Below are 22,906 nucleotides of genomic sequence, written 5' to 3' on the forward strand. Positions count from 1 at the left end.
TCTTGATATAAAGAAGGAAAAAGGAAAAGAAAATATTGTTGTGTGTATCTTTTCTCTATGTTCCTTTGAAGGCTAATTGGTTGACCTGCCTGGAAAAAGGGTGTGTCTCATTAGCATCTGAATATTGGGAGTTCTGGTACACCATAGTTTGATAACTCAAAAAATTCATGGTCTTCAAGACTCAATAGAACTTCACCTACTCTTTGACTCAACTCTTTGACTTTTCTAGTTTTTAAACTATGATTCCAATATTATAGTTTTTGTTTTATCTGTTTTGTAGTCTAGATTTTTTTATTATTTAATTATGATCAATTCTGATTTTTCTTTTCTTTTCTTTGGATGCTTGGGACAGTTCTTGGAAGAGTTCGAGTGGCTGTAAGACTACGACCTTGGAATGCAGAGTTGGTTGCAGATGCTGATTTTACTGATTGTGTAGAATTGCAGCTAGAGGTTTTTCTAATTGCACTTCTCTTTTGTTTGTAATTGCACATGACTAAATTTACACCAGATGTGCAGCGTGTAATGCTTTCCAAAAATAAATGAGAAATGTGAGTCAATCCATGGGCACCAATCACATGGCCATTCTCATGTTTTGCAAAATGTTATACTGATGCTCAAGTGGAGGATTATAGGCCCTTGTATAATGTTAATGTGCAAGCTTGGGCCTGAAATCAAAGGCCTTATTTGCTTTTAGACCCAATGACTTAAATGGGCCAACCTCGGGCTGATCTACATTAAGGTTTTGTTGTAGGTAATATGCATATTCCATAAAAGAGGATCCAATAAGCTTCTTTTTTTCTCATGTACAACCAAGTTCGGAAGTGATTAGCAAAGCTCTATTGATAATATTCCTCATTGAATGCTTTGTAGATTTATAGTTCATTTCTTCAACTTCACTAATCCAATTCTACCCTTCAAAGGCCATGCATTAATCTACAATTTGTACCAATTGAGAAAAGACCTTTACAGGTTATGAGACTCAGGGGAAGAAAGAGATATTTATGTATTGTAATATTGATTCAGTATGGTGTATTTTGTTCATCATATTGTGACTCTTACAAACTACTATGATATTGGAGCTTATGCCTTTAGATGGACTAACTGAATTGAAATTAGGAGTCAAATAAAGCAGGAATAACCATATTCCAGTTTCCTTAGCATTCATATTGAGGGTTGTGGGCTCCAAATTGCAATTACCTTACTTTCAAGTTGCACTTAAAAGAAATGAAATGGCAATTCAAAGGCAACTCCAAATCATTAACATTTATCATTTTTCCTTCATTTAATTGAATGTTTGAGATTCAATTCACTTTTGCATCAGAACTCAAGCTATTATACTTGAATACTTACGAGAATGGAAACATGAAATATGACTCTCAGTTTCTGAAAGACGAGGACAATATACAGATATGAGCATGCCATCCTTGAAAATAATATTCACGTTCAATTATATGGTGTTTCCTGGAAATGTTTGGACTATGCTATGGTTTTCTTAAGCAAGCTAGTGTTTTCCAGTCCCAGTTTTTGGACTAAGCTCAAAAACTGAAAATTTGAGCTTAGTAGCTGTATGGATGTGAAAAGGTTTGTTCCTTTGTGGGGCCTGATTCACATTTGTTCCTTTGTGGGGCCTGATTCAGTCCTCCTCTTTGGATGATCTCTCATCATCCATCTTTTTCTGGCATGTAGAGCCATTTCAGCTTTGTTCTTTTCTTCAATAAAAGTTATGTTTCCATTAGAAAAAAAGAAGAAGAAGAAAGAAGGCTTATTTGATTATCCTAGCATTGCAATTGAGAGAAGCAAGGTATAAAATTTATCATCAAGGTAGGTAAAGGCCAGTTTTCTTGTAGTGCTTACTGTTCTTGCAACAGGTTGCGCCATACAAGAAAATACGATGAGTAGCTTTCATAAACTCGATACCAAAATCCACTGCTGGAAAGATCTTGAAGAGGGAGCTGGTCAGTCATGCTCTTTAAGCTCCTTTGAAATTATAATTCATTCTTTTTCTTGGAGACATGTGGCCATGCTAACAATCAAATGCATATATAGTTCTCACAATTTTAATGAAGCTTCCATTCATGCAATTCTTCATTGTTTTCCAGTTGTAGCTTCCAACCATAGGAAATATAATGAGAGAGGTTTTTTCTTCCTTGTGGTTGTCTAGTCGTTGAAATTTTGTTCTGGTAATCACGGCTAATCACAGCAAAATGATTGGTGCAGCTGTTTATGAATCATTTTTAGATTTCCTGCTTTGCCATTCTTCGCTTAAAACAGAATCCATTCCGAAATTGTCATTTTTAGTTTGATCTTGCAATTCATATCACTTGAATACTGTTCCATACTATTAGTACACAACCAAGTGAAAACTGGTTGACATACCTTCACAATATTATCAGCATATTTCATTACCATTGACAAAGTAATTCCACTGCAGGAATCCAATTAGAGAAATAAGATCCCAAGTCGACTTGAAAGTAAGGCTATCAAAGGCTACTGAGTTAGTTGACTGGCATTTACAGGTAGAAGTATTAAATCTAATTCTACATGTCAATAATAGATTAGTTTTCTTTGAGAATTTTTGTGGCATCACTGCCATTTATCTTCTGGGTTCTGCATTGCAACTGTGGGAGGATTTACCATATGCATTTTAATGCAAGTTTTCTGTCACAGTCAATTCGAGTAGAGCAGAGAAAATAACCCAAAAGGTTGAGGGGTAGTTGTCGAAATCTCAGAAAGAATTCCTTCTGCGTCAGCAGGTTTGTTTTCTCACATCAGCCTAGATTTAAATCTTTTCTTTTATTCCTTTCTTTCTTTCTTTCTTTCTTTCTTTCCTTCTTATTCTTCTTGTGAACATTATGATCTGGAATTTGTCAAGGATGTTTCTTATCAACAGAATTAGACATGTATTGAGTAACTATGTCAGTTGTGCCTAGTTTAATCACTTTAGTTATTTATCTGGGGGTCAGCAATCATGTCCTAGCAGTCACCACACTGACCATGTGAATATCAACATTGAAATCACTTGGGATCAATCCCATGGTTCAGTGGTAGGCAGTCTGAGATTCAACATTGAGGTCTCATGTTCAAGCCAGCTTCCCTACCAAAGAAAAAAGAAAAAAAGGAAAAAGATAAGAAAAACATTGAAATAACTTTTTCAAACCTAGCTTACCCAGTAGAAGAAAAACTTGTTCCATGGTATGTGAATGGATGACAATATATTTTTGTGAGAAGATTAATATTTGAAGTTCTTTACCAGTTGTTCCTTGCATTCCTTGCCATTAGCAACCACTTTGTTGAGTGATCTTGACTATTGTGGAGAAATAGTAGTTTATTCCAATATTATCACTTCTGTTGGTCACACTTGTATTGTATTTGTTGCACACGCATAGGTCCTAAATCTGATTGAATATCATTTACTCCAATGATGGTGGTGTTGTGCAGAAGAAAACAAGCTTGTTCTATTTTTTAGTGGGTAACATGGTGTGCCATAAAGGCCGTTGAGTCTAAAATCGAGACGCAGTGTTTTTTGTTTGTTAGTCTTATTTTATGCTTAAACTTATGAAAGCACTTAATTTAATAGATTTGATATTGAATTTGGTATGCTTACAGGTTAAGTTGCAAGTTATTATATAGAGTTGGTTCGATATCTTCTATTTTTGTAAATGCTATTAATAGTTAGTTGAATGATGAATAATACTTGCGATTGAGAATGACATTAAGCAACTTATTATGTGTGTGTGTGTGTTATCCTTGGAGGATTTATTTCTTAGGGGGACATGATATTTTTGCAGCCTATGGTATGGTGCCCCAATATTGCTTGTATGCTACTAGTATATAGTAGATATATTAGTTAGCTAGATGATGAATGTCAATTACGATTGATTATGGAATTGTTTAAGTATAGGACAATCAGTTGCCCATTATGGAATTGATTTCTTTACAACAACAGCCCGTTGGGTAGAAGAGGTAACACCTCTAGTCGTGTTCTCTAAGCAGTAGCTCCTTTGGAGCCCGCTTTCACGTCGACCCAAGGGTCCTAGCATGGAACTACCAGATCTGCCCGTTGAGTCTAAAAGTGAGATGCAGTGTGTTTTTTGTTTTTGTTTGTTAATCTTATTTTATGCTTATACCTATGAAGGCATTTAATTTAATAAATTTGATATTGAATTTGGTATGCTTATTGGTCAAGTTGTAGGTTATTAATTTAATGGATTTAATAAAGCATTTGTCATATTTTACCCAAATCTCATAAAGCACTCGGAAGCTTGGCCCTTTTAATGGAGGAGAACCTTTGGCAACTCTACTATTATATCATGAAGTTTCTAAACCAACTCCTTTCTATGTTTCATCATCCAGCTAAAAGGACTCGAAGGTGAAATCTCTCTCTCTCTCTCTCTCTCTCTCTCTCTCTCTCTCTCTCTCTCTCTCTCTCTCTCTCTCTCTCTCTCTCTCTCTCTCTCTCAGGTTTTCTTTTCATCTGTTTCTTTCTCGATCAAATTGATTTGAATTCATTCTTTTTATGTGAAAAATCATCCTTATACAATGAGAATGCCCGTTTTGAACTTTTGCCAAAACAGGATATATTAATGTTGGGATGTGGCTTTATGGATTTATGTTGCATATTTTAATTCTTGCCGATCTATCATGAGAATGCCCATTTTGAACTTTTGGCAAGACAGGATTTGCATAGCCGATCCCAAACAGCTGGGGCAAGGCTATGATGATGGAGATGATATCTTTCAGAAAAGAAAATGAACGAAAAAATGACAATGATGATGATGACATTTATTCTTGCAAGGTGCTGAGCTTTTAGGGGGTATAGTGACACATTTCAGATTTGTGCTACAGGTCCAAGAAGTATACAATGAAGCTAGATTTTTGGGTTTCTGGAAGGGTGTACTACCGACACTTATCATGGTTGGTGATCTCTAATTTTTGTAGGTGCTTCAAGGATGAGATATGTGATGAATTATGTTTTTTGGTTGTTCGCAGGTGAGCAACCCTTCCATACAATTCATGCTGTATGAGACCATGCTAAAGCAGCTGAAGGAAAGACGCACCTTGAGTAAGAAAGCCACAAAAGGAGTGACTGTATTGGAGGTAGACCAATGACCTCTTGTGTTTTGCATCTCCTGTAGTTGCCATTACAATGCTTTTACATTCATTTTGGTGTTTTCACGTTCTATGGTGCTTCTTTGGTCAGGTATTTCTTCTTGGAGCTGTTGCTAAACTTCGGGCTGACTGTTGTGACTTATCCCCTGCTTGTTGTGAAGGTAACTGATTTTGCCTTGTCTTTTAGCCATTTACCACATGATGCAACTTTTTCCATGTGTTCGTCTTTTTAGTTTTAAATTTTTTCTGCTTGCTTCAACAAATTGCATCTTTTTGGAACAATTCGGTGGACTTGGGCTGCATAACAAGCTTGAATCCTTTGTAGGATTATAATCCCTCCAGCCACGTTACTGTGAGAAAACAGAGCTGTGTTATCTCTACTTCTCATCTGTTTTTCCACTGAAATTCTTTCTTGCTTCATGTGCAGACCAAGACTGGAGATGCGGCCAAGGCAGGGAAGAAGAATGATGTGGTGTGGTTCTATTTTTCTTTTTTTTCATTTTTTCTGTGCAGTTTTGCTGTCATTCGCATTTAGGATCCATGTTTGTTACTAGTGAGATTTTTATTGAACCCAAGTGAAATTGACATTTGAATGCGGCAATTAGAAAAAGCATCTTGTTCAATTTAGCTGTGCACATTACAAAAGAAAAAGAAAAACAACATTTAAGTCTTTAGTAAATCTTTATTTTTCACCAATTTTACACTCGAAGGTTATCTTTCTCATTTGCATGATAATGCATTTCTATGGACAGCTGCTTTGGAAAGTGATCCTTGTTTGATTAACTTGGCAGTGGAGCTGGTTTAGATGGGTATGTTTGTGCCTGTGGTAGCTACTTCTTTCCAGTAATCTGAAAATTGTCATTTTTACTGAATTTGTAGCTTTAATATGTATTTCGATGCAATATTGAGTTGAATTCCAATCTCTAACTCTGATACCAATTAATTTCTTTTTGCTATTTTGTTTTGCAGGTTTTAGGCATGGATGAATAAGAGCTATAGGTTGATGGATATTATTATTATTATTATTATTGAAACTATTCAATTTATTATTGTAAAAATTATTCGTGGCAGCTCGATGCATGTGAAAGGGCCACATAGGCATGTATTTTTTTTTTATAGGGAAACAATCACTAGGCACAATCTACTTCCTAAGAGGAATGTGAAATCAGGTGGGCCTTGACCAAAAGTCAGGTGGGCCTTGACCAAAAGGGTCAATGATAAGGTCCATCATTTTATGAGTTGGAGAGGCAGAACTCATAAAATGGGACTCACTGTGAGTTGGGCATCTATTTTGTGTCATTTCCTCTTTTTTATTATAAACTGAATGTTTGCAATCTAATGAGCTTGTACATCCGAAAAAAAAAAAAAACCAAATCACAATTTTAGATGCGTTTACAAATGCATATGCATTATGGAATTAGGAGCAAGTACATGTCGGTTAAGTTGTGATTCTGGAGCCACCAAACACACTCCCTTCAATCCAGCTGTGCCTAAATGCTAATTGAAGTGTTAGTAAAGTTAAATCAGTCCCACATGGATCAAGACATTTGAGTTTAAATATGCTTTGGATCCAAAAATTCAAATACCACAACGTACCGCTAGAAAGGCATACAAACTGTCAGTAAATCCCACATGAAGTGGTGGCCAGGACAACCGCCAGCAAATCTCACATGAAGCGGCGGCCAGCACAACTGTTGTTCACTCTCCAAGTATAGGGTTGTGATGTAGTAATAAACTCAGTGAGACCGAGGTCGAATCCTAAGGGACTGAAACCTGTACATAATCTGAAACTAAGTAGAGCTAGAACTAGACTAAGATGAAATTTAAATCGATTGTAATTTGGGTAATAATGATGAAATAATTATCTAAAACTTAAAGAATTCAGGGAAAGGAAACAAGGGATTCAGAGGATCCACTTGTAGAGATCAGGGAGATTTTATGCCTGCTTCAAGAACTCAACTGGACTTAGAGTCCCATCTTCATCCAGTTGAATGGTGTAACCATGGAAATCGAACTGAACTTTCTTTGATATAGTTTTCAAGAGATGAAAGGTATATGAATTAGAATGGATTCCATCACCAAACCATGCCCAGGAGACAAAGCAAATAACAGAATTAAACTAATTACCAACCAATCAACAATGTATGAAGGTTAGGAAGGGTACCGTCATCCGACCATGCCCAGGAGACGATGGTGAACAATAGAGCTTCCTGACGTCATAAACGTAAAAAGGAAAGGAACATGCTTAAAGCCATCGCTGACCCATTGTAATTTTAGTCACAACAGAGCATTAAAAACTAAAAACATTCCCTTAATTAAACCAAAATCAACATCAGTTCAGTCTAAATAAAAAGGCATAGCAAAAAGTCTCCCATCAAGCTACAAGCTTCACCTCTTAGCCCTAGCTAAGAGGTTTAGCCCAACATGATTGGACTACATCTCAAAAAATAATAATAATAATAAATAAACAAATAAAAACTCTAAAAAAATACTCTCTCAGTCGGACATCCACCTTCTCAGCCGTGGAATTCAATGCCCCTTCACGTTCTCTCTCTTTCTTTCTTATAGGAAGCAAAGGGCGGTGGAAGGCTCGGTGTCGGTGGAACTCTTTCGCACAAGAGTCGGTTCAGCAGTCGGTGAAAATAGAGGCTACGCAGCGAAAACGCAAACCACGCTTTCGTTTGGATTGAGTTTTGGGACCAAAGATCGTCCCAAACTCTGAGTTGTTTCCATGGTTGGGGTCAAGACCCCCTTTTCTAACGTTTGAACGGTCCGGATCACGCATCAGAATGTGATCTTGATCACATTACGACCGAAGAAACCGGGCAGCGTCCGGACGCTCATGATTACGCACGCCAAGCTGCGTTGAAGCTTGGTGGGCCCACTTTGGGTAACGTTTTACGATATCCACACCGTCCATTAGTCTCTTCTCCAAAAACCATTACAATATGAGTTGTTTTGGAGCGCTGATAACGTGGCCCACTTGATTGATCTTGCGGCAACGATTCTGCCGTTGGAATGGTTGGGACACCGTTTTTGTTATCTTCTTAAAGTTTCGACACTTAGGCCCTAATAACATGGACCCTGGGATTCTAACTGACGGTTTGGATTGGACTTCCGAACCGTGATGATGGCCCACAAATGAGGACCGCAGGTCCCTGTTTTAAATAGAGAACGGCACTGTCGTTCTTGAATTGTAGTCGGTCAACACCATATTGACCGACTTCACTTTCTTGGTGCACGGCGAGTGCACAGTCTCTATGCACTCCACTTATGTAAAGCGGGTCCCACCTTGATGTATATACGAAATCCGCTCCGTCCATCTGTTTTCTAAGCTTCTTTAAGACATTGAGTCCAAAATTGAAGCGTATCTAGCGATCAAGTGGGCCCCAAATCAGATATTCATGGGCTGATTTGTCCGTTGGGCCTCTTCTAGAGGGATCCAATGGTTGAAAATTGACGTGTACGGTTAACTTATGATCTTCAGGCCATTTATGAAGTTTTGAGCCGAACGGATGGTGGAAACCCTGTGATCTTGCATTCTAGACGTCTTTTAGGCCAGCTTCAGTTTCTTGATTTTCTCGGATCTCTGGTGTGTAAATCCGTCGATCTTGGTCTCCTGGGGTCCGTCCCTTACCTTGGTGAATTCTGAGCATCAAATTCATGCTTTTAGCCTCCTATCTCAGTCCAAGCTCATAAATACACCTTGCATCACAAACACGATTAAATTGAGCCGTTAAATAGTATCATGTTCGTAAATCCAGACAATTACTGGGGTCTAATATGCAATATTTGTCCCTCAACACAACCCCCAACCAACATCTTGCTAGTCCCGAGCAAAGTATGCGAAAAATAAGTTGAGACTTACAGGACGATTTCCATAAACTTGAGTGAGTTTTGAGAAACAATGCAGATCCAAGAATTCTAAGATTCATGAATGTTGGGTATTACATTCCCTATACTCAAGCGCTCGATAGACTTCATAATCAAGATCAAAGTATTAATCCATCAATTAGAAAAAATTCTAAACATTAGGATCCATGAGTGTATAGTCTAATCTCGGCTTATTATCATTAAAATTCACTTCTCTATTTCAAGATATCATTGGTAACCAACAAGAAAATTCATGATAACCAAGACTTAAACCAAAACTTGCCTCACAGATCATCTTTTCATTCTTCCAGCTTTTGATTTTTCCATTAAAAGTAACGTCACGAAGGGGAATCAAATCATCACCTATAGGGAGCAAACCTATGGTGAAGACTGTACACCCAACCCTTTTCACATATCATCCATGGGGAATTAAATCTATACCTATAGGGAGCACAAATCTATGGTGAAGATAATTTGCCCAACCCTTTCTAAAGGTATCTGTTTTTGTTTTTTAGTTAGTTATTTTCTTTTTCTTCAATTGATCATGACGGGCAAATTTTCTAGGTTAGTTCCTTACATGCTTAGTGATTACCAAGTTAACCCTTCAATATCAAACTGAAACCTTAATGTGAAAGCGAGATGTGACATGTGAAATCATGACTCAATCAATGTTTACAACTTCTAATTATGGATTAACAATTCAAACTTAATTGTGAAATCTAACAGATACTGAATCCAAGAGTCATAAATTGCCAACATCACGTATCTTGAAATTTTAAGTGCCCTAGATGGCCGTCAAAATCACTTCGAATTCACAAAAAATTTCATAAAAATTAAAAATTTTCACAATTTTTGCTCAAGACCAAGAAAACACTGATTAGGAAACCTAATCTCTCACCCCCAACCTAAAATCTATATTGTCCTCAATGTAAAAGATATGAGCATGCAATGCACATGGGACAACAAAAGTAAAGGAAAAGTGATGGGAAGATAGTACCTGGATAACGAATCGAGAGAGATTTTTCAAGAGATCGTAGCATGAAAGCCGCTTAACACGAGAGTGAAGACATGAAAGCAAACTATCTTAAAAGAACGTATCAAGCAAACTAACCTAATGGCATAAAACTGTCTATCTTAGAACAACATAGGCAAACTACCCTAGTCCTATAAAAGCAGGGAAAAACTACTGAGTCATGCCGCAAGGTTCCTCTTCCGGCCAGTATCTTGATAAGTTTCTCAGTAAGTTCCTCAACAGGATCATCCAAAAGCCCTTTTTGCAATAGGCTTGGATGTCCTGGAGTGTGAATGTCTAGAGAAATTGAGGGACCTCAGCATAAAGTTTTCTTTTAATCGTTTGTAGTATCCAAAGTATATATGATTCACCTATGGCAGAAAAAATTTCGAAGTTAGTACACCACGATGAATCAGAGACTACAAGTAGACGAAATTTAGAAAATTTTGTAGTAGGTGGTGTAGTCTCAACACACGCTGAAGTTTCACTCTTTAGTTCAATTTTCAGCTCATCCTCCTTTAATGGTAAACATTCAGGATCTGGGAGAGGAGGTACTTCAGAATAAGGGTTCTCTCAGTCTGGGACAACTACCGTGGTATTGTCTTCCGAGGCATCCACTATTTCTTGTATCATGGGATCATTTAAACCTGCAAAGTGTGCCAAGTAATCATCCAAAGAGTCAAAACATTCAGTTGAAAGGAGTTCATTCATCCTATCGAGATCTGTGATGATATGTCCAATAACTCCTTTATCTTCTTCGAGAGTAGAAATGAGCATACTCTCTTGTTTGTTCTCAAGGTGGGATGAAATCACCACTGGGTAGTCTCTTCTTGACCTAAATAAATATATTTCACATCAGAGGGCAATGGTTTTAGGTCAAGCTTCGGCGGTTTGAGGTTAGACGGTAGAGGCACTCCATCGGTTTGAGGTAATTCTTCAAATTGTGGCCTCCACCGGTTAACTTCAAGTACCGACGCAGTATCAAGCAAGGCACACGTCTCCCTAATTATGTCATCATCCAAGTCATGGGAGTAGGCCAGGCACGTCTCTAGATGGTTAGAGGATAAGGTCAGAGGCGTTCTATCTTCCACGAAAGAATCAATCATGTTAACATCATAGAAATCATCATCGTCCTTGGAATTTCTGTCGTTATTGAAAAAGATGTTTGATTATAATGTCATATTCCCAAAAGACATGCTCATGACTCCATTCCTGCAATTAATAATTGCGTTTGAAGTGGCAAGGAATGGGTGACCAAGGATGACGGGAATCTGATAGTTTCCATTATTGACGGGTTCAGTATCTAGGATGATGAAATCTACAGGGTAGTAGAATCTGTCAACTTGAACTAACACATCCTCAATTATCCCTCTTGGTATATGAACAGAACGATCAGCGAGTTGTAATGTGGTTAAGGTGGTTTTCAATTCACCCAGCCCTAGTTGTTTGTATACCGAGTAAGGAATCAGATTGACGCTTGCTCCTAAGTCAAAAAGTACGTGCTCGATGCGGTAGTTATCAATCATACATGATATGGTTGGGCTAATAGGATCCTTGTATTTCTGCGGCACGTCTTGCTTTATGATGGCACTCACTTTCTCAGTCAAGAAGATCTTCTTTTGAATACTTTGCCGTCTTTTAGTTGTGCATAGGTCTTTCAGGAATTTGACATATGAATGTATTTGTTTTACGACATCGAGTAGAGGAATGTTGACTTTCACTTGTTTCAACACCTCTAGAATATCCTGAGAGTTAGAGAGAGGTTTTGGTGTAACCAACTGTTGGGGAAATGGAGCAACTGGCTTCTCTAGAAGTTCCGGTTCTAATTTTTGTGGGGCATCACTAGATCCATCATTGTTGCCCTCTTCTAGTTCTTGAGGCTTTTCGGGCCTAACCGAAAGGGTTTTATTAATAATCTTCTCACTCCTAAGAGTGGTGATGGATTTAGCATGCTCCATTTGATTTAAAGAGCTGGGATCACTTATCTTGTATTGCGGTTTGGGATTGGAGAGAGGTTGAGCAGGAAGCATCCCCTTCCCCCAATCATTATGTGTGACTCTATCCTTTGAATGGATGATGTAAGTGATCCTATTGCTGATCTGATATCTTGGTTGAATAGCTCTTGGTCTTGAATGTGTTTTAGAACTGAATCCTCTTGAGGTTTCCTTTGATTTAGAGTCTGATTGAAGAAACCTTGAGGGGTAGCAGTTTGTCCATTCCTCCAACTGAAGTTTGGATGATTTCTCCAACTAGAATTGTATGTATTAGAGGTGGGTCCATTGAAAGGTCTTTAGTAATTATTTACAGCATTGGATTGCTCAGTCAGAACCTCTTGAAAGGTAGATATAGTTAGACAATTTTCAGTTGTGTGACTGTTACAACCACAAATACCGCAAATAACTTCCTTACCCTTGTCCTTCTTTGATTCCATGGCCATGAATTTCTTTATAAGATTAGTCACTTTAGAATTGAGATCATCATCCTCTTTCAAAAGGTATACTCCACCCATTTCCTTTGATTGAGTGGGCCTAGAAGTGGTATTTGATTTTGGGTATGTGTCCCATGCTTGTGTGTTTTCAGCGAGTCTATGCAAGTAATCCCACACATCATCGACATTTTTATTCATAAATTCTCCATTGCACATTATCTCGACCAATTGGCGCATGAAAGATGTCAGTCCATCATAGAAAAAGTGTTTAATATGCCACATGAGCTGACAAGATCCTTGAACCACTCCCAACATTGGGAGAATGTTTCATCCTCCTTTTGGGCGTAGTTCATGATTGACAATGTTTCATCCTCCTTTTGGGCGTAGTTCATGATTGACTTTCTAAGGGTGTTCGTTTTATGATATGAAAAAAATTTCTTTATGAACTCCCTTGTCATGTCATTCCATGTGCCAATGGATCGGGGACGCAATGAATGTAACCACGTCTTAGCTTTCTCTTTCAAAGAAAAGGGAAAGAGTTTCAGCCTGACCATGTCCTTAGATACGTTAAGAAAGTATAAAGTGACTATGATTTCATCAAACTCTTTCAAGTGTAGATACGGATTTTCAGATTCAAGCCCATGAAACTTTGGAAGGAGTTGGATCACCCCTGGCTTGATATTCATGTGTCCTGTATTTTCTGGAAAAATCATGCAAAAGGACATACTCACCCCCACCTGTTGTAAATAATCTCGTAATGTACGAGGCGGGGGTGCTTGATGCACTTCATTCTCATCCTAGATGTCCTCCACCCTAGGTTGGAGTAAAACAGGTTGATTTGTAGCCATAACCTCAGTTAACTCTGAGGATCTCAAGTGGTGTTTAATCCTGCGATGGATAGATAACCCCTCAACTAATCCTCCTTGGGACGTAGAGTACGGTCACGAACCCTCTTGGGCATGAAACACTGCAGTCCTCAATTCAAATTCTAAACTTAAACCTAAGAGAAAGGAAAAAAATAAGAAAAAAAAAGTTGAAAGGAAGTTACCAAAATAAAAGTCCCAAATTAAGAACCTACAAAACAAAACAAACCAAGTTACTTTCTATAGATAGAAAGTCTAGAAATAGCAGGAGATCCAAAAATAAAAAGTAAACTAGTTTCTAAGAAAGGAAAATTTTCTAAAAAGGAAAATATAAAGTTTCTAAAAACAAATTAGGAAAATTTTAAACCTAAAATAGAAAGAAAGTTATTTTCTAAATTAGAAGAAATCCTAGATTTAGAAAGTTTTTAAAGATAAAACCTAATCTAAAATAAAAAACAGAAAGATTAAAAAATTAGAAAGAGATTACCAATTTAGAATGTGTATGTCAAGGTCCTATAAAACAGAAAAACAAGTTAGTTTCTAGAAATCAAAAAAATCTAAACGTAAATATAGAAAATCCTAATCTTAATCTACTTATAAAACTAGTCAATTTCAAAAAAAATGTAACCGTCAATCCTCGGCAACGGCGCCAAAAACTTTTTCACTCCCCAAGTATAGGGTTGTGATGTAGTAATAAACTCAGTGAGACCGAGGTCGAATCCCAAGGGACTGAAACCTGTACGTAATCTGAAACTAAGTAGAACTAGAACTAGACTAAGATGAAATTTAAATCGATTGTAATTTGGGTAATAATGATGAAATAATTATCTAAAACTTAAAGAATTCAGGGAAAGGAAACAAGGGATTCAGAGGATCCACTTGTAGAGATCAGGGAGATTTTATGCCTGCTTCAAGAACTCAACTGGACTTAGAGTCCCATCTTCATCCAGTTGAATGGTGTAACCATGGAAATCGAACTGAACTTTCTTTGATATAGTTTTCAAGAGATGAAAGGTATATGAATTAGAATGGATTCCATCACCAAACCATGCCCAGGAGACAAAGCAAATAACAGAATTAAACTAATTACCAACCAATCAACAATGTATGAAGGTTAGGAAGGGTACCGTCATCCGACTATGCCCAGGAGACGATGGTGAACAATAGGGCTTTCTGACGTCATAAATGTAAAAAGGAAAGGAACATGCTTAAAGCCATCGCAGACCCATTGTAATTTTAGTCACAACAGAGCATTAAAAACTAAAAACATTCCCTTAATTAAACCAAAATCAACATCAGTTCAGTCTAAATAAAAAGGCATAGCAAAAAGTCTCCCATCACGCTACAAGCTTCACCTCTTAGCCCTAGCTAAGAGGTTTAGCCCAACATGATTGGACTACATCTCAAAAAATAATAATAATAATAAATAAACAAATAAAAACTCTAAAAAAATACTCTCTCAGTCGGACATCCACCTTCTCAGCCGTGGAATTCAATGCTGTCATGCCCCAAACCCGGAAATCGGATTCACAGGAATCCTGATCGCCAAATCCGGTGCGACAACCTTCGTAGTACCCCATTCCCGGCTCCTAGCGTCCAGACGCCAGATTCCGATCCTAGGATCCTACAAGGAGGATATTTTTTTTAAACGAACATTTAACTCGTAATAAGCATAACCACAAGATTACCCAATTCACAAAGGCAACATCATCATCACATATCCACTAATATAATCATTGAGTACAATGCTAAAAGGAAATACATAAATAAAAAATCAATCTCTAGAAGATCACTGCACGCTCCAAGCTCAACACTGCTGCAACCTAACATCACCTGCACGCATCTATCGTGCATAAGCTTATAGAAAGCTTAGAGGGTGGTGTAAGTGTGTGCACAAGGTAAGGGCCAATTATGCAATACATTGCCATAAATCATACAATGGAATAAATGGAAATACTGACAAGATACAATATCAGAGTAAGCGGAATTATATTGATAAGTCCGTAAGTTACATAATATCAGAGTAAGTGGAATACAGATCAGCTATACAAAGGAGGAGTCAAAGAGAGCCAAAAATCATATACTGAGGGTACAATGCAATATGTAAATCCTGCTAAGTCCGTCTAGGCCATATAAGTGCAGAAAAATAGTAACCCAAAATGCTAGGTACTGCGGATGTAATGTAATATGCAGTGCGAATTAAATGACCATGCTGGAGTATGAAGTCGGGTTGATAGTACGTAGTATCGCAGACTACGGGGTCCACCACAAGGAACTTCTATCCAAACCAGTCCCATACCTAAATTTAGATAGTCAGACTCAATGTAGTAAACTCCTGATCTCAGGTTAGTCGCGCGCCCAACCGAAATCCTGGTCATGCGAAGGTACATGTAACAATTAGTTACACACCACCAACCCGAGTAGATAATGAATGAATGAATATGCAATTCCTGCTCAATAAGTCCACATATCAGTACAGTTTCTCTCTGGGGAATCACAGGGGTCTATTACACTCCAAACCAGATTGCCGCCCCATCGCGCACAACAAGGTGAGTGGAAGAGACCTCACTATCCGCCTGCCAATATCGGGCCCAGCTTGTCGATAGCGGACCCATTCCTCGAGCTGGTCAGACTCAGCCTAGCATTGCCCCCTCCTCTCGGGCAGGTAAGGCCACACCCCCTTCTAACCGACAACGACACAGTGAGAGACGCGGCCTACGATATACGGCCCTCATGTGCTTATGTATCCACTCGGTCTAGACGTTGAAGCAACCTCTGGAACCAAGAGGGTTTAGAAACTTTCACCTAGGGATATCTATAGCACCCCATGTAGAACAGATTTTCGGTGTCCCATTTGGCCATCCACAAAATACCTATGGAAGCTATGGCCCTGATGTCGCTAGGGCATACGGTAGTCATATCACACAAATGCAAGATGCATGAGTCACACAATCCAATCATGCATCAATCCTGCACATGTCGTGCTCTCATATGGGGCAACTCCGCCTATCAGGAAGCCCCATGAACAACCTACCCTATAGCATATGTAATCGTCAATCACATCTCATGCGCTCATGCATCCACTCGGTCTAGACGTTGGAGCAACCTCTGGAACCAAGAGGGTTTAGGAACTTTCACCTAGGGATATCTATAGCACCCCATGTAGAACAGATTTCTGGTGTCCCATTTGGCCATCCACAAAATACCTGTGGAGGCTATGGCCCTGATGTTGCTAGGGCGTACGGTGGTCATGTCACACAAATGCGAGATGCATGAGTCACACAGTCTAATCATGCATCAATCCTGCACATGTCGTGCTCTCATATGGGGCAACTCCGCCTATCAGGAAGCCCCATGAACAACCTACCCTATAGCATATGCAATCGTCAATCACATCTCATAACAAACATGCAGATGATGCGTATGAGCATGTATCATGATGCTATGCTATCATATACTCATAATCGGTATCAAGAACCGGCATCGACAATCGATCTCGACAATGTGGACATTTAACCAGCATTACCCTTAAGGAATGACTCACATAAAACCTAATATATAGTAGACTCATGGCCTCACACAAGGACCTAATATATAACACCATGGGCCTTACTTAAGGGCCACATATACACAATAGGTGGGCCCTGCTCATGGGCTTCAAATACAAGAAATGTGAGCCCTACACATGGGTCACGAATACATCAAATGCGTCATACATCATGGGCCTAATACATATCACAATGGCCTTGCCCATAGGTGTTGAGGGTCAAATATTGCATATCAGACCCAGTTATTGCATGGATTTACAAGCATGATACCGTTTAATAGCTTGACTTAATCGTGTTTGTGATGCAGAGTGTATTTACAAGCATGAACTGAAAAAGGGTACTTAAACCATGGATTTAACGCTCTAATGACACCCAAGGCAAGGGACGGACTCCAGGGGACGAAGATCGATGGAATTATGCATCAAGGATCCGAGAAAATCAGGCCATTCACGTTAAAGAGGCCCGAAATTGGTGAAAAATGCAAGATCACATAGTTCTTGCCATCTGATTGGCTCAAAACTTCATACATGGCCTAAGGGCCATAAATTAACCGTACATATCAAATTTCAGCCCTCGGATCACTATAGAAGCACCCCAACTAACAGATCAGCCCATAAACCATTAATTCTGGCCCGCCTGATATCTGGATATACTTCAATTTTGGTCTCAACCCATTAAATTAGATGGGAAACCAGATGGACGATGTGGATTTATCAAAAGAAGCAAGGTGGGTCCCACTTTACGCGAGTGTGTGCACAGCACACGTAGACCCGAGCCGCACCGAGCCAACAAACGTGGGTCAGCAGCGCTGACCCGTGTCCCCTTCCCAAACACGACAATTGCCGTTTCACGCGCAAAATGGACGGACACTGTCCGTTTTTTCGGACGCTAGTGGGCCCCACACATTGTCCCAGTGGACAATCCAAACCGTCCATCGTGTAGAGGGCCTCGACTACTATAAAACCTTGCTGAACTTTTGGACCCATGCAAGCACACGTGCGCGATACAAAGGCCACAAACAGGTGGTCCTGCGACGTTCAAAACAATTTTTGAGGTGATTTCTTCTTTGGGCCGCGTCAATGCACGTTCAAAACCACCCATTCTTGACTGAAATTTTGTCCTGAATCTAATGGACGGGGTGGATTTCTCCGAAAATACCTCTGTGGGGCCCACCGAACACGTCAGCGCCTCTGCGTACGCCTTACGCGCGTTCGGGAAAACCAGAAGTTGCGGGAAGTTGCGGGCCGCCGTCTGTGAACGGATCAGCGATCCAAGCCCTCCATTTGATCATACAAGGGGTGCTTACACTCGCCACACTGGTAGATTTCAAAGAGGGGAAGTCTTCTCCTCTCAAACTGAGTCCAAACGTAAACAGTTAAGCGTTTCCTGTTGCAGAAGCAGAGTTCCTGCACAGCCCCTGGCACCTATAAAGAGAGAGAAGAAAGAAAAAAAAGGAGGGGCTGGAAGCTGGAACGTGAGAGGAAGAGCAGAGAAACCGTGGGTGGCGGTCTTGGCTTTGAAGAAAGAAGAGATCAGCACGTGAGCTGGGCTTTCTGCTAGACGTGGCTGGAGGGATTCAAGCTGCTGGCAACGTGTGGAGGACGGAAGAAAGGAAGACAGAGAGAGAAGATGGGAGAGAAAAGATAAGAAGTTTTTCTTATTTTTCTTTTATTTTTTCATTTTCTCTTTCTTTCTATTTGCTTTGAGTCCAAGCCATTCATGTCTGGCTAAACCTTTTAGCTAGGGCTAAGAGGTGAATCCTGTAGCGAGATGGGAGATTTTACTGTGTGCCTTTAATTCATAAACTGGATTTGATATAGTTGATTATTGAAGGAATATTTTTCTTAGTCTTTTATGGTCTGTTGTGACTGAAATTATAATGGGTTTACAATGGCTTTGAGTATTTCTTTCCCTTTTTTATGTTTATGAAGTCAGGAACCCCTGTTGTTCATCATTGTCCAATGGGCATGGTAGGATGACAGTACCCTTCCTGATCCTCATACATTGTTGGTTGGTTGGTAATTAGTTTAATTCTGTTGTTTACTTTGTCTCCTGGGCATGGCTTGGTGATGGAATCCATTCTAATTCATATACCTTTCACCTCTTGAAAACTATATCAAAGGAAGTCTAGTCAAATTCCATGATTTATGAAGCAGGCATAATTTCTCCCTGATCTCTACAAGTGGATCCTCTGAATCCCTAGTTTCCTTCCTCTGAATTCCTTAAAGTTTTAGATAATTATTCCACAATTATTTCTTAAATTCTATTTGGTTTAGATCACATCTTAGTCTAGTTCTAATTCTACTTGGTTTCAGATAACGTACAGGTATCAGTCCCTGTGGATTCGACCTCGGTCTTACCGAGTTTATTACTACATCACAACCCTATACTTGGGGAGTGAACAAGTTTTTGGCGCCGTTGCCGGGGACTGACGGTTACGATTCTCTGAAATTAATTGGTTTTAGGATTAGTTTAAGATTAAGATTTTACTAACCTTAGTTTTTTTATTTATTTTTATTTGAGTTCAAAACTAACTTGTTTCCTGTTTTATAGGATCTTGACATAAGTTTCTCAATTGGTAATTCCTTCCTAATCTCTCTACTTTTTCCTATTTTTAGAATTAGGGTTTAAATTTTAGAAATTTTCTAATTCTAGTATCCTCCCTTCTGTAGGAAATAGTTTATTTTTAGAAATTAGGTTATTTCTTTCCCTTTTTAGAAATTAACTTTCTATTTTAGTAACTTTCTAATTTTAACTCTTTTAAAATCTAATTTGTTTCCTAATTTATTTTCAAAATTTTTGTTTAGAAATTAACCTTCCTATTTTGTAGGCCTTTAAGATAGAAATCTCTAATTCGGTACACTCCTTCTCTACTTTCTATTTTTCAGTTTTTTTTTAGTAATTTACTTTCTAGTTTAGGACTTTCCTAATTTATTTTAGAAGTTTTCACTTTCTTTTAGAAATCAGTTTACTGCTACCTTTCTTTTAAAAGGATTGTTCCTCTCCTTTTTTAAAATCTAACTTATTTTGTTTTATTTTGCAGGTCCTTAACTTAGGAGCTTCAATTTGGTAATTCCTTTCCAACTCTCCCTCTCTTTCTTTTTAGATTTTCTTTTCCTTTCTTAGGATTAGGCTTTGAATTTGATTGAGGGCTGTGAGTGTTTCATGCCCAAGTGGGCCCGTGACAACACTCGACGTCTCTTGACTGAAGGAGGATTGGTTGAGGGGTTGACTATCCATCGCAGGACTAGACACCGCTTGAAATCCCTTGAGTTAACTGAAGTTATGGCTGAAGACCAACCTCCTCTACTTCCACCAAGGGTGGAGGATACCCAAGATGAGAATGAGGTGCAACAGGCACCCCCGCCTCGTACTCTACGAGATTATCTACAACCGGCGGGAGTGAGTACGCCCTCATGCATGATTTTTTCTGAAAACACAGGACAAATGGACATCGAGCCAGGAGTTATCCAACTCCTTCCCAAATTCCATAGACTTGAATCAGAAAGTTCATATTTACATTTGAAAGAGTTCGATGAGATTATGGCTACTTTATGTTTTCGTAATGTATCTAAGGATACAATTAGGCTGAAACTCTTTCCTTTTTCCTTAAAAGAGAAAGCTAAGACGTGGTTACATTCACTGCGTCCTAGATCCATTGGCACATGGAACGACATGCAGAGGGAATTCATAAAAAAATTCTTCCCACATCATAAAACGATTACCCTCAGAAAAGCAATCATGAACTTTGCCCAAAAGGAAGATGAAACATTCTTCCAATGTTGGGAAAGGTTCAAAGATTTGGTCAGTTCATGCCCACAACACGGATTTGAAACGTGGCGCATTACAAACTTTTTCTATGATGAACTGACATCTTCCATGCGCCAAATGGTCGAGACAATGTGTAATGGAGAGTTCATCAACAAAGATGTTAACGAGGTATGGGATTACCTCGATAGTCTCGCTGAAAAAACACAATCATGGGACTATTACCTAATGGCGAACACCACGTCTAGGCCGACTCAATTAAAGGAGAAAGGTGGATTATATCTCTTGAAAGAAGAGGATGATCTCAAGTGTAAAGTGACTACGCTCATAAGGAAAGTTAAGGCCATGGAAGGAAAGAAGGATAAGGTCAATGAAATTGTTTGTGGCATCTGTGATTGCAACATTCATACAACTGAAAACTGTTCTACAATACCTGCCTTTCGAGGAGTGTTGAATGAACAAGCCAATGCCGTAAATAACTATCAAAGACCTTTTACTGGACCTAACTCCAATACATATAATCCTGGCTGAAAAAATCATCCAAACTTTAGTTGGAGGAATGGACAAACGGCTACCCCTCCAGGTTTCTTCAATCAAAATCCAAATCAAGTGAAACCTCAAGAGGAACCAGTTCAAAATCCCATACAAGAGCTGGCTCAGGCAATGCGGGGAATTATAGATTTTATGCAAAAGATAGATTCTCGTATGACGGTTATAAAAAAGGGGATGCTTCCTGCACAACCTCTCCCCAATCCTAAACCGCAGTACGAGATTAATGATCTCAGCTCTTCAAATCAGATGGGGCATGCTAAATCCATCACCACTCTTAGGAGTAGGAAGATCATTGATAAAACTCTTCCGGTTAGGCCTGAAAAGCCTCAAGAACCAGAAGAGGACAATAATGATGGATCCAGTAATGCCCCACAAAAAGTAGAACCGGAACTTCTAGAGAAGCCAGTTGCTCCATTCCCCCAACGGTTGGTTTCACCAAAACCTCTCTCTAACTCTTGGGATATCCTGGAGGTGTTGAAACAAGTGAAAGTCAACATTCCTCTACTTGATGTCGTTAAACAGATACCTTCATATGCCAAATTCCTGAAAGACTTATGCACGACCAAAAGACGAAAAATTATTCAAAAGAAAATCTTCTTGACTGAGAAAGTGAGTGTCATCCTGAAGCAAGACGTGCCGCAGAAATTCAAGGATCCCGGTAGCCCAACCATATCATGTGTAATCGGGAACCACCGAATTGATCACGCACTTCTTGACTTAGGAGCGAGCGTCAATCTGATTCCCTACTCGGTATACAAACAGTTAGGTTTGGGTGAATTAAAACCCACCCTAACCACACTACAACTTGCTGATCGCTCTGTTCGTGTACCAAGAGGGATAATTGAGGATGTGTTAGTTCAGGTCGATAGATTTTACTACCCTGTAGATTTTATCATCCTGGACACCGAACCCATTAATAATATGAGCACTCAGATTCCCGTCATTCTTGGCCGCCCATTCCTTGCCACGGCAAATGTAATTATCAATTGCAGGAATGGTGTCATGACTATGTCTTTTAGAAATTTGACATTGGAGTCAAACATTTTTTTCAATAAAGGCAGCAACTCGGAGGATGATGACGATTTCCACGACATTAACATGATTGACTCTTTTGTGGAAGATACGACACCGCTGACCTTATCCTCCGACCATCTGGAGACGTGCCTGGCCCACTCCCATGATTTTGATGATGACATGATTAGGGAGACGTGCGCCTTGCTTGATACTGTACCGGTACTTGAAGTTAACCGGTGGAGGCCACAATTTGAAGAATTACCACAAACCAATGTAGTGCCTCTACGTCTAACCTCAAGCCGTCGAAGCTTGACCTAAAACCTTTGCCCTCTGATTTGAAATATGCCTATTTAGGTCAAGATGAGACATACCCGGTGGTGATCTTTGCCCACCTGGAGAAAGAACAGGAGAGTATGCTCATAGCTACTCTCATTGAGCATAAAGGAACCCTGGGATGGACGATAGCGGACCTCAAGGGAATCGATCCCTCGATTTGTACTCACCGCATATATCTTGAGGATAATGTAAAAACCGATCGGCAACCACAACGTAGACTAAATCCAAACATGAAGGAAGTGGTTAAAGTCGAGGTTCTTAAACTATTGGACGTGGGTATTATATACCCTATATCCGATAGTCAATGGGTGAGTCCAACTCAAGTGGTCCCTAAGAAGTCCGAAATCACCATCGTAGCCAATGCTAATAATGAACTCGTGCCAACTAGAGTCACTACTGGTTG

General features: G+C 39.2%; 1 protein-coding gene and 1 non-coding gene across 3 annotated transcripts; one reads left to right on the forward strand and one right to left on the reverse strand.

Moving 5' to 3' along the window:
* Window positions 1-250: 250 nt before the first annotated feature.
* On the forward strand, window positions 251-5,635 carry LOC131256320 (peroxisomal nicotinamide adenine dinucleotide carrier-like). 2 transcript variants are annotated; one of them, XM_058257277.1, is made up of 3 exons: window positions 251-450; window positions 4,990-5,097; window positions 5,201-5,635. In XM_058257277.1, the coding sequence occupies exons 1-3, from the start codon at window positions 340-342 to the stop codon at window positions 5,276-5,278; spliced, it is 297 nt and encodes a 98-aa protein (XP_058113260.1). In that variant the 5' UTR covers window positions 251-339; the 3' UTR covers window positions 5,279-5,635. The 2 variants fall into 2 exon arrangements, 1 of the variants encoding a protein (XP_058113260.1); XR_009176748.1 differs by lacking the exon at window positions 251-450 and adding an exon at window positions 4,805-4,914 and having other exon boundaries at window positions 5,201-5,385.
* Window positions 5,636-20,556: 14,921 nt separating this feature from the next.
* Window positions 20,557-20,663, reverse strand: LOC131257040 (small nucleolar RNA R71). Its single transcript, XR_009177063.1, has one exon. It is a non-coding gene; the product is annotated as a small nucleolar RNA R71 (small nucleolar RNA).
* Between the last annotated feature and the right edge of the window lie 2,243 nt (window positions 20,664-22,906).

The sequence above is a fragment of the Magnolia sinica genome, chromosome 9 (assembly GCF_029962835.1).
Source record: "Magnolia sinica isolate HGM2019 chromosome 9, MsV1, whole genome shotgun sequence".
Lineage (NCBI taxonomy): Eukaryota > Viridiplantae > Streptophyta > Magnoliopsida > Magnoliales > Magnoliaceae > Magnolia > Magnolia sinica.

What these genes read in the sequence shown, in the direction of transcription:
- LOC131256320 (XM_058257277.1), top strand. Translation starts at nt 340, where the DNA reads ATGCTTGGGACAGTTCTTGGAAGAGTTCGAGTGGCTGTAAGACTACGA. An exon ending in GTGTAGAATTGCAGCTAGAG is followed by an intron (nt 451 to 4,989) that starts GTTTTTCTAATT and finishes GGTTGTTCGCAG; the next exon opens with GTGAGCAACCCTTCCATACA. An exon ending in AAGGAGTGACTGTATTGGAG is followed by an intron (nt 5,098 to 5,200) that starts GTAGACCAATGA and finishes TTCTTTGGTCAG; the next exon opens with GTATTTCTTCTTGGAGCTGT.